Source organism: Solanum verrucosum, unplaced genomic scaffold (assembly GCF_900185275.1).
Source record: "Solanum verrucosum unplaced genomic scaffold, falcon-dt-bn FXZP01000207.1, whole genome shotgun sequence".
Lineage (NCBI taxonomy): Eukaryota > Viridiplantae > Streptophyta > Magnoliopsida > Solanales > Solanaceae > Solanum > Solanum verrucosum.
This window is the reverse complement of record NW_026019996.1, coordinates 3,344,077-3,356,046: the sequence shown is the minus strand read 5'-3', so window position 1 is coordinate 3,356,046 and position 11,970 is coordinate 3,344,077. Positions and strand designations below refer to the sequence as shown.

The 11,970-nt window shown below is 35.2% G+C and overlaps 1 protein-coding gene across 1 annotated transcript; it reads right to left on the bottom strand.

The window, feature by feature from the left end:
• Positions 1 to 1,579: 1,579 nt before the first annotated feature.
• LOC125819248 (cytosolic endo-beta-N-acetylglucosaminidase 1-like) lies at positions 1,580 to 11,769 on the bottom strand. The gene is made up of 11 exons (XM_049498716.1): positions 11,196 to 11,769; positions 10,717 to 10,854; positions 10,161 to 10,270; positions 9,889 to 10,000; positions 9,700 to 9,807; positions 8,399 to 8,511; positions 7,540 to 7,621; positions 6,793 to 6,873; positions 5,911 to 5,966; positions 3,103 to 3,238; positions 1,580 to 2,536 (listed from the first exon to the last, which is right to left on the bottom strand). The coding sequence occupies exons 1-11, from the start codon at positions 11,694 to 11,696 to the stop codon at positions 1,793 to 1,795; spliced, it is 2,181 nt and encodes a 726-aa protein (XP_049354673.1). The 5' UTR covers positions 11,697 to 11,769; the 3' UTR covers positions 1,580 to 1,792.
• Between the last annotated feature and the right edge of the window lie 201 nt (positions 11,770 to 11,970).

Below are 11,970 nucleotides of genomic sequence, written 5' to 3'. Positions count from 1 at the left end.
CCTAATATATATGTATGTATGTGTGTGTGTGGATATCAGTCCGTGACTCATGAGTATCTTAATCATGAATACATACATGTATCCTGTCTATTACATTGATAAGTCTAGATCATCAAAGCTTTAAAGACTAATTTTGTAAGACTCCAAAACATGCATCACCATCACTCTAATTAATTAATACATGAAACTCTGAGGTGGGGTTAGATGAAATTAAAGAGGTAAGATTTAAGAAGAAAGAGTCAAATTAAATGAGTTGACTGTAAAAGGCCAAGAGGATCCATTACAAAGTTGTATAAACATGTATACAAGTTACAACAATGACAAGTCCAATAATAATTTTGGAGACAAAAGAATATATGTGGAAGCCATTTTCATTTTTTCTTTTGCTTTCGAGGGCTCGAGGCCAATAATGCTTCCAAATGAAGGTTGCAAGTATTGTTTTTCAACTTTTGTTCCCCTTTTGGCTTTTGGCTTTTCATTTTCTTCCATGCTCTTCTTTGTTTTGTCCTTGTTACACTAACAATTTTTAGAATCTCTAAGCAAAAGTTAGTGTAGGAATTGAAAATTTGTGGGATAAAACGTGTTTAATTCTAGTTGGAATCTACCAGATTTATTCGATTTCAGTTAGAATTCTTGGAGGCTATTCTGCCCTAAACTCTAGCTCATGCCCCACAAATTTGTGAAATATTCACAAAGATCAATGAAGATCAATAAATTTCAAGGAGATCTATACCATCGAGAAATACGTCACTAACAACCTTTATGGAGAAATCTTAAGAGATCTTAGGAGAGAATTAGAGAGAATCTTAAGAGATCTTAGGAGAGAATAATCAAGAAATAAACATATTTGTACTCACAATGTTTATTAATTAATAAAGTGAAAATTACATTTTAAAATTTATCGCAAACAAGTTTTCAACTATACTAGAAACTAAAATCTGAACATCACTTGTCCTTCGTTGCAAGTAAATTGCGCTTCTAAAATTTGGTTCCACCTTTAGCTTTTCGTCTTCTTCTTTTATTATGCTCATCTAAGTTATCTTATTAGGTATTTACAATTTAGAATTTAAAAGAACACATACTTTCTTAATCCTAACAGAAATAATCATGTGGTACAACTCAAAGGTGATTTGGTAATTTTTTTTTCCTCAAATCAAAAGGTATTCTTTCAACTAGTATCATCTCAATTCATGTGGTATCACTTTTCGAAATTTAGAGGGGTTATTTAAATGTTTTATAACTCTGACTAAGCCTTGTAAGGTAAGACCTAGCCCCCCTTGCTTGTATTTATTCTATTAATATCTTTTTATTTTTAATAAAAGCCGCTAGACAGTCTGTCTAGTAGTAAAGTTGAAAGGAAAAAAAGCCTTTGAAATTGGATTAGGATGCAGTGAGAACTTGCCCTTTCGAACTTTATTCACTTCTTTTATTCTAATTCTAAAATAAAATGACCATTTTATCAACATGAATAATTTCCAAATAAGACTGATAGTGTTCCAACCATGGTACCAATTCACACTACATTTCACCTTTGCTTGAAAACTTTGGACTGGAAGGCAAGTGAAGATAACTCTCCTTGTCAAGCCTTAACTGTTACCCACATACTGCAATATCAAAACATTATGAAGAGGAAATTTCCGCAATTACCGCCTTCGCACGTTCAAGAATTATACATTTTTGTAAAGATACAACAATCTGCATACATAAACCACATTATTCTGCATCACGTCTAAATGTGCAACACTTATTTTTAGTCCAACCTGGAACAATTTTGACAATTTAATTTATAGATTTAAGAACCTTGAACATTTAAATCAAGAGATGGAGACTCTTCTAGCTTTTGGAGAGCTCCATCCAGACTGCAAACTTGAATGATGAATGTAACACTTGAAGTGCCAGAGGGAACTACAAGATCAGATACATAATATGCTTCAACTACCACAACTCCCAGGTACTCCTGGACTAGTTGAAGTGATCCATTTGATTCTGCAATTGAGAGATCGGGTTGTTTCTTGACATAGATATTATACTTAGGGAAAGGGTGAGTCTTCCCGCCTTTCAATTTCCAAACAAGCTTGACATTGAGTTTCCTGGAGCCATTAGAATCGGAAGACGACCATTTAGTGAAGTTACCTTCAACAAACCATGAAGTTGATGGTGGGAAGTCGGAATTCAGCGTCAAACTATTTATTGCAAGATGACCAAGCACAGCATGATATTCTGATGGAGAAAGCGCCATGGTTTTACCTTGACTTTCTGATTTGTGAACTTCAGGTCTTAATTTATAGCATACAGCATGGATTTTTGTTAACATGTATCCTTCCATTGCTATACTACTTTCTTGTATAACCCATGATGATTCACTCTCTAATTTAGTAACACGATGAGGCATTATAACATTGTCAAAATGTCTAACAAAACGACTCATAGTCAGCAAAGAATCACCCGAAGAAGCAAGTAATACTGATTTTTGCTCTGCAGCAGCAGAAGTGAACTCAAGAGACAAGCCCAACAGAGAGCTTCCATTTGATTTTACCTGCATTAAACCGTAGCAGAAAATAAATGAACAAGTACAACAAGGGAAACAACATACATGTATTCCATCACAACATGAACTTTTCATATTTCTGCAGAAGTTGGGTCATTTGGAGGGTAATAAATCTCAAGAAATGCACCAAGCAGGAGAGAAGGATGAGTCCATATGAAAAAAGGAGAGTAATTAGCTGGCAGCCCCTAGGGGTAGGATATTTTTTGGTAAGATCCTTAAGGGTAGAGATCGATAATTCAAAGCCAGTGTTTTGGCATTGGCCACTTGAAAAAATAGAATAAATTCAACATTCTTAAGAAAATAAACTGTAAATTTTAATGTCCTATTCTTGTGGAGTAAATTTTATTACAGGAGCCTGAGAACAACAATAGCACTACTCTCAGGTGAACATAAAACAACTGGCCTTAGTAGCATAATTCCCCTCCACAAGAGAGGTAACAAATCTTTCTAAAAGGATTTCTGTGGTTGGTGAAAATTATCAGTATGTCCTTGCAAGTGATAAGTAATAATTAAGAATTGCAACAACTATTATCCCAAAGAAAAAGATGACTTACAGAATATGTAAAATGAACAGGTGAATCTGCTAACTGAAGCTTCCCTTCAAACAACCTTGCTGAGAACTGAAAATCATCCTCAAGTGTTCCACTGAATGTTAGGTTCCCTCCTCCATTATAAGATGGCTCCTTGATACTGCCACATCCAAGCATAGGTCAAATCCAATGCAGATGACCAGTTCCCACATCAAATCATTGAACAGAAATGTACTCCAGCTAGAAACTATTATGAACAAAAGCATGCACATAAAACCCCAATATATATACACACACACACACACACACATATATATGAGAGAGAGAGGAGGGAGGATATTTCGCTATCATAGCAAATGAACGTAGTAGCCTAGTACATCAGCCATCTACCCACTTCTCTTTCCATTATCTACACCCCTAATTACCCTTGCCAATTCATTATTTGAAGGAAAAATTTTAAAATTAATTTTACATTCTCGCAGTTGTCTATTTTATCCATGTTCTTTGAGAATTCAGTTCAGTTGCATTGTTTTGTCTAAACTTTGGCTCGACCTGTCTCTGGTAGGTGTCTTAATTTGTGTTCCTGGGTCGGCACATTATTCTCATATGTTGATTGGTTATTTCTGGTGAGTCTTCAATTGGAAATTAAGGCTTCTTTTGCTGGTTAGTGAGCAGCTCCAATTTTTTCTTTAGGTGCTATCCGTCTGGGTGCTAGTCTGCAGCAAGCGTTTTATTTTTCAACTCTGGAGGTTAAGGTTCTGCTGAGTGATTGAGGCTATTTCGATTTTGGTTTAGCTGTTCCAATATTGTTTGTGATTGACAACTGGAACACCCAATGATCAACCATAGGCATGGATTTGGTGGAACATGAGCCATCATTAGAATTTAGAAGTGATAAGCAAGGAAGGTGAAAATGAAATCTAATGGTAGAGCAGGATATTTGTTTATATACAAATATATACAGGGTTTTGTAACCCACTACATGAAGTTAGTAGGTTAGCAATGTCCCAACCATTTTTAGTTCTCCAAAATGCCTGTATTATTTTCTGCAACACATTAAATGTTGGGACCTTTTTGTCTTTCACCAAAATCCTTCCATCCATTCTCACCCGAGATAGGACTCTGGCAAAGAACAATCTGAGCTTCATCTCCTAACGGATCCACAGAACTTTGTCCTAAAAATTTATTTTTTCAATCGGATAATCAGAAAATAATTGACATATGCTGGATTACAAATGCAACAGTAATGCGCTTTAAAGTCAAAATATTAGTTTTGGCAGTTACTGATTTTCTTCATTATTCTGAATTGCAAGCTGAACCTCCATATGTTTAGCATGCAAGTTGAATTTAAAAGCATCCATTTTAGTCATTTGATGGTTCTCAAATACTGCCAAAGAGGTTCAAAATCAAAGCAACGCTTCGCTCTTTTCTGTTACTCTTAGACATGAAAGAGAAGGAAGAAAAGAGATAAAGAGGAAGGAGCAAAGTCACCTGGAGGAAAGAAATGAGGAGGAGCTTGATGGGGAAAGAAATAGACCAGTATGTGGAGAAAGAAACGGAGAGGAACTACTTGTCGGCGAAGAGGAAAAATAACTAGGGTGGCTTATTAAGAAGAGGATTCTAAGGTGTTTAGATTTTTTTTCTTGAAAAACCAAAAATTCCCTGTTGTTATAAGATAGGAATGTGTTTAAAAGGATAGGAAAAGGGAAATGGTACAATGCTAACCTACTACAGACCCATATATATATGTGTGTGTGTGTGGGGGGGGGGGGGGGGGGGGGAGAGAACCATGGTAGATATAAGAGTTATGAGATGGACGGGTGCTGGGTGGGATTTGACTGTTATGAGGATTCAACTCTAAGAGGCATTCTTCCTTGTGATAAAAGCAAAATATATTTATAACACAGAAAAGGATAGGTATGCTGCTTATATATCCTTAACCTGCAAACACGAAAGTATCTCTGATTCCCTCCTGATGAAGATGTGAAAGTCCTGTTTGCTTATGCTCTTCAACGAAACCAAAAGAAAAGAGAAATAACACATGATTTTCCAGTGAGGAATTGTTAATAGGAGATTGGAGAATTGCAGGGACAAAAAACTTTCTGATAAAAAAAAAAGGGGAAAAGTGATTTTTTCTGGGTTTGCTAAGAAGATGATAACCCCGGGTCCCAAAAGAAGGTGATTGGAAATGGAAAGATAGCTGGAGATTGGGGAAATATTTTTTATTGAAAGGCAACACTCTGCCTCCTGTTAAAGAGAATGTGGGGACATTATGGAGAACTAAAAAGTGGGTGAACTGCTATAACCTACTAATAAATTTATGTAGCAGGACTGCAAAACCAGACAACTTTCACCTGAATTGCTGGTTAAATGCTCTAATGTTCGAGTTGCTGAACTGGTAGGCTTTATACATAGGCAATTAATAGGCATTTCTAAGATGCTTCACTGATAAACTATCAAAACAAAGGGCATGTTTGGTTATCTCAAATGAAGCTGTCACAAAATGCATTAGGTCTCAGAGAGAGACAATTTAAGGTGCACATATATCTCAAAATTTTCTAATCTAGAACAGCATTGCAATGGAGGAGGGCAAAGAGACACTACAGTTTACATGTGCTGGTGTCCAACTTTGTGCATTTTTACACATTTATGATGGCTTATGTAGAAAGATTTACATATTAAACCATTTTTCTCCACAATTCAAGTGTCAAATGCTTCAAATAAGACTTTAAATGTGACAGATCATCAGACTGAAATAAGGGACTATCACTGACAGAAAACAAACAAAGTTGGGAAGATCGAAAACTAAATGTAATAAGCGCAGAAACTTACTCAACAGCAACTTTTAGATTCCCTCCAGTTGATTCTCCAGAAAACTCCAAGAAAGGCTGAGAAGAATGTGTATATATTAGCAAGGGTGAGAAGTTTGTAAAAGGGAATGGATTATCTTAGTATAGAATCTAAGAGCTAAAATAACATCAGTACAGTCATAAACATATTAAGAATTACGTAGATTGCCAGCGACAACCCTTGTCAGATATTCAATTATTTTACTTCGTGGTGGTTAAAGAAGAATTTTCGCAAACAAAACTCAAGGATGATATTTCACAAGGTGAAGGCAAATTCAAGTAGGAAATATTAGCTGTGTTGTCAATTCTAGTCACTTACATTCGATTTAAACTTATAATCTTTCAAAAATTAATCTGAACAGAAAATCATATAGTTCAAGACATCCCCGTGAAACAGAATTTTGTTGACACTAACGACATGTGGAAGACAAGCATAACATGCCTCTGTAAAAGGTTTTCAGAAATTAATGAAACGGTCTGTATCTCCATATATTGTTGCCTAATTGCATGAATACTTTCTGGCCTTGCAGAAGTACTCCAAGCACACATCTCAGAGACACCATTTACTATGGGAAACTTTGATGTCCAAATAAGCAGAGAGAAGGTTACAGAAACGTCTTTTGACGATAGCAGTCCTATTATGCAATACTAGAAAGTAAATGAGATGATATGAACATACATTAGCTGTAGGAACTGTACACCAGACAAGTTAATGAAATTGTCGATAATGATTGTAACATGTAAAAATTGGAGTTCAATGCTTTGTTTTAGATCTTAGAGGACAATTACATTAAACAGAAAATTTCCCCAAAATTGGAACCAGAAGACAATAAGCTCGAAAAAACAACCGGATACCAGAAGACACCTGAAAGCTTTGGGAAGAAATGTTGTTCCAAGGAGTCTGTGACATTTGCTTTCCATCGACAGTAAACTGGTAACCATGACCCTGATGATGATAACATGGATGTTAGCGGACATTGCCACCTCATAGACTTTTTGAATTAGAAATCATTTTGATTGCCTTAGCCTTCTCCCTGTTATTCATAAACAGCCATAGAAGCACCTTTGGACCAAGATGGGGACCCTTTTGGGTATTGGAAATTGATTGCATCTTCCCATTAACTTTCAGTACTTGACAATTTTATCAGATACCCAATGCAAGTACACCTTTCTGCCTATGCATTTCACGGAGTCTTCAGCTTTAAGTTTCACACTGGACAATTTGAACATGCTTTTATCTGTGTTGCTAATCGAATTAATTAAAATACGATGACATACATAATTCCTTCCCTCTCCGACATGCAGGAACCACGGTAATGGCCTAGACTCTTCTTTTCACTCTTGAACCATCATTATTTGCTTCTTGAAATTCAGGTTAAACATGTTTCTAATAGAAGTACAAAAGTTGCTAAGCATACTGGTTGTACTTCTCTAAGTGAACTATTCAACAAAAAGTTTAACCATAACTAGTACTTCAGGTAGGATCATATGAAGTCAACCCACCTTAGATTTGTAGGAAGAAGATGCAAGCAATAAATCTGCATTTTATTTTGTAAAAAGACAAAGGAAACAGAAAACAAGATTATCAAAAACAAACAAGTTCAGAACATACCTGATCAAAATTTGAGTAGAACGGAAGAGTTCGGGGGTAATTTTGTGAAATATCCCATGATTTTTCTACAAGTGCCCACCAACTGCATGTTAAAGCATTTAATAATGATATGGTTAACAGCAAGCATATACTACTTTTTGATAACCAAAACGGGCAAGTGTAATCAATTGCAGATATGATAATGCAGCAGTATTTACAAAATCTGACAATATATTGATATTCAACAAGCTTTGAGACATACAATCAGGCTGTCCCATTTTATGTGACATAGTTTGATTGGAAACACAGACTAAGAAATCACTTTAAATTGCATATGATAGTGTAGTAATAGAAGAAAAACATTGAATTGAGCTGTTGAAACTTTTGTTCACCAGGGAAACATCCTTCATGGCAAGAAACTCTAAATTACTTGAATGTAACTTCTATATAGTAGTTTCATTTCGGAAGTGCATAATTTCTGAGACATTTAAATAAAATATGTCATCTATATTTAAATTAAGAGACTTTCATTTTCAGCTTGGTTGCTTAAAAATATTAAGAAATGGAGAGACTTCCATTTTTGCCTTGGCAATTTGAGTAATCTATTGGACCTCATCTTCCATATTGCTGGCAGGGTGGTTTATCATTTGCCAAGGAAAGACCAAACAAAGAAAAGGATATTTGCTTTTTCAAATAACTAAAAAATCATGAGAATATCCAAGTGGTGCAGAGGGCAGTCACAACATGAAAAGAAATTGAACCATGGAAATACTTTGTGAATCTTAAACAATAATCTGAAAAGTAATCTTTAGTGGAAATCCGTAAAGGCATTTTGTTAGAGTAAAGCATTTAAGAGATATTAGGGCAGACAGTGCCGGACCGGTTCTGTGCAGTCTGAAAGTCAGGTAGTTGTTTTGTCTCATACACCCATCCAGGAGCAAATATGGCAGCTGACACATTATCCCTCTTAATAGCATCAAGTGCCAAATTTGTCTGCATAAAAAAGATAGTATCAGATAATTTTACAAGTGGATAGTTCTTTTTAACAGGTGGCCTAAGAAAACAAAAGTGGAAACACAGCCTATATAAAAGGTGAAACCAGTGATCTAGAGTGCGCTTTTAACAATGAAATGTGTTTTACAACCAACTGTCCAAACTAACTACTTGCTAAGAAAGACACTGATACTAAAACCTTACATCGGAGAATTAGCATCCTCCTTGCGGAACACTATTATATAAAGATCCCAAAATGGCTAAAAGAAGTTCTAAACCATCAGACAATGCAAGTGTCCTCTAACAAACTTGAAAGTGACACACATTGTTTAAGTCACTGAACTGGTTGAAATTGAAACTCACATATAAATGAAAATTTCACTTTGTCCAATATAGTAAGCATAAAACACACATTATATAAACACAAATTTTTATGTGTGCATATAGGAACCACTTTCCTGTGAAAAATACGAAAGTTTAGAGACGATATAATAAAGGAGAAAAAGGAAACCTGAAGAAAAGGTCTCCCAACTTTAGGTAAGAATTCGAAGATGCTTTGAGAAATAGATTAAAATGTGATGAGAATCTTTAAAGAAAATTCACATGATAGACACTTCATCAGGTAACTTTTTGGAAGCTCATTAGAATCATAGAACATGGTGAGTCCAGTACTTGTGTTAGAATGATGAGTAAGACTGATGTAGTCAATTTTGAATAATGCTGTAATAAAGAAGGTTGATGATTATTTATAACAGCTCTTAATTGCCTACTCACAGCATTATTATATCTGGTCCCAGTTTATAGTCTATGGTAAGAACCTAGCTAACTGGAAAAAAAAAAGGCATAACTGTTACTCTCAAAGTAAAGGTAAAATATTGGTTACAGACATTTTTAGGTCGAATATCAGATGTTTTTTTTATCTATTGATAAATAGGGTAACACGCCCAAATCCTCTCTCCTTGAATAATCAAAGATACAAACAAGGAAGGACTTCTCACTAATAAACATTCGAACAAGATAACACTGTAAATTTTCAAATATTTCTGTCAATGTCATACAGTATAAAACACTAACTTACAAGATAAATAACAGAACGATGATATGGATTATGTATTTAGCACTAATACATGAGCATAGAGGATGAGGTATGAATTTTTTTTATTTCCCATACTTGGTCTACAAACTCACCGTCCATTGTCCACCACCATAAGTGTTTCTTCCAAAGACATCAATTCCCATGTAGACGTCGAACTTCCTGTCACCAGCAACCTCAGCTGAATGCTTAGGATAATTCTCCTATAAGTACACAAGAAAACAGGCTTTAGCAATTATTATTATTAACTTGAAAGAAGAGAACTAAGAATAAACAGAAAATACCCGCCAAGTGTAGTTTACAAATATACCATCAGATATATCAAAAAAAGGCTTGTTTTTTTCATTTAGTTGATCTTGCCAGCTAAGGTTCCCATCAATTGTGACACTGTCATACCTGTAGCATCACCATAAGAAAAGACAATTATGCTGTTTTTTTACTTTGAAGAGATGGTTTATTTCATGATATTACCATAGGACCAAAGATCCACAAGCAGAAAGAGAGAAAAACTATGCTGCTTTTAACTTTGAAGAGAGGTTTTCTTTCATGATATTACCATATGACCAAAGATCCAGGGACAAGGGAATGCATGGACTGAGTTAAGTGGCTGACAAATTCTTTCAGGTTAGGAATTTGCCTGACATCCAAGGAAACTTCCATATTGACCTGAAAGCAAGATATTTGAAAAAGAAAAAAAGGATTCTGGTATAAGACATAGTTATGCAAAGAACTATGACAATGAATTTTTACCAGAAAGCAGTTACGACTGTATGACTAACCTTATTTCACGAACACCAATTACTATGGATTTTTACTTTGGAGATACTTCAATTTCCAAATATGTTACTGACCAGAAAACTAATTTTTCTCCTCTGATAAAGAGAAAAATTCTATAGACTACTCTTCCAAAACAAAGGAGGAGAATATATTTTTTATTAAAAAAAAAATCACTTTTCAAGCTTAACAGGCATATCTAAAATTAAGGCAATCAGGAAATTTCTTGCTATGAATGTAAAGATATGGCATCAAGTTTTGTGATTAGGAAATGTTAGAGAAGAAAAAGAAAGGTGAAGGGCCTGAAGGCCTATCAAACTTCAGAATCAATTGCTTACCAGCCATCCATCAAAGCCTAAAGCAGCAGCAAGCTCACTTAACCTCTCTGCATACATCTGAGCTGAGTTCTTTGATGACAGTAATTTGTTGGCAATACGTTTCCCTTCATCCCACTCCAAGATAAAAGTTCCCAATACCTTATAATAATAGGAGGAAGTGACCAAACAGGCAGAACCTTAGGTGTTTGAAGAGTAGATAAATAACTCTTAACATAAATGGAGAAATTAGTAAATCCATCAACTACAACTCAATCCCAAATTAGTTGAAGTCCTGTACGAATCATTTGTCTCTATTTCGCTCTATTAAGATTTCATTCAACATAATTGGAGAAGTAAAACGCATATATTGACATAGGGATGTGTAGCAAATTAAAGATAGATTCGTTTTGTTCAAAAGAAGATGACCAAATTGATTAAGTGTGAAACGAGAAAAAACATAAAAGATTGAGATTCTGAATCAATATTGTTAACTGTAATACCTTCACTCCATGCTTGTGAGCAGTGTTAATCCAACAAGGAGGCGGTAGAGTAACTAATGAATGAGAAAAATACACGAATACATCAATTAAATACCAATGCCATATAGCATAAGCATCAGGATTATTCCCTCCTTGTATCCATTTATCGTCAAGGTATCCTCCAGCCATGTCGTGACACACCAGAAGCCTACGCCGTTTCGGTAGTTCATTGGCGGCGTAAGGCGGCAACTTCACAGAGGCCTTATTGAACGGGAAGTGAAAAGAATCGAAATAGGATCTCGACTCAAGTTCTTCCAGAGTTTTCAGCGGATATGATACCGGAATCGAAGGTTCAGATGGATCAAACGGCGGAGGATCATCGGCGGGATGAACTGAGTTTTGATTTGCGGCCATGGGATTAAATTTAGAGAGGAAAGTGAAGAAGGAATTGAGTATAGACTTGAGGGAAGCTAGGGTTTGAGGATGGTGAGATTTGAAGTAGGAGCGAAAGTTGAATGTCATCAGAGAAATGGAGTGATGGACATTTAAGAATCCATGAAATGGAATGGAGTGGACTAAGGAAAAACGTTGACGTGGGAATAAACGTTGTAATATTTGAATTTTTTATTCATCCTCCTTAATTTATACTCATGTGTTTCACTATAAATGAATTTTATGATCCAAAATCAATGTCCACATTTAGTTATCGTGTTTCAAAAGTTGATTTGATTAATTTTCAAAAGTTAAATAACATTATTTAATTCAATATTTTAAATAAAAAATTTAGATACTTAAA

What these genes read in the sequence shown, in the direction of transcription:
- LOC125819248 (XM_049498716.1), bottom strand. Translation starts at nt 11,696, where the DNA reads ATGACATTCAACTTTCGCTCCTACTTCAAATCTCACCATCCTCAAACC. An exon ending in CTCACAAGCATGGAGTGAAG is followed by an intron (nt 10,855 to 11,195) that starts GTATTACAGTTA and finishes TATTATTATAAG; the next exon opens with GTATTGGGAACTTTTATCTT. An exon ending in CTGTTCATTTTACATATTCT is followed by an intron (nt 2,537 to 3,102) that starts GTAAGTCATCTT and finishes GGTTTAATGCAG; the next exon opens with GTAAAATCAAATGGAAGCTC.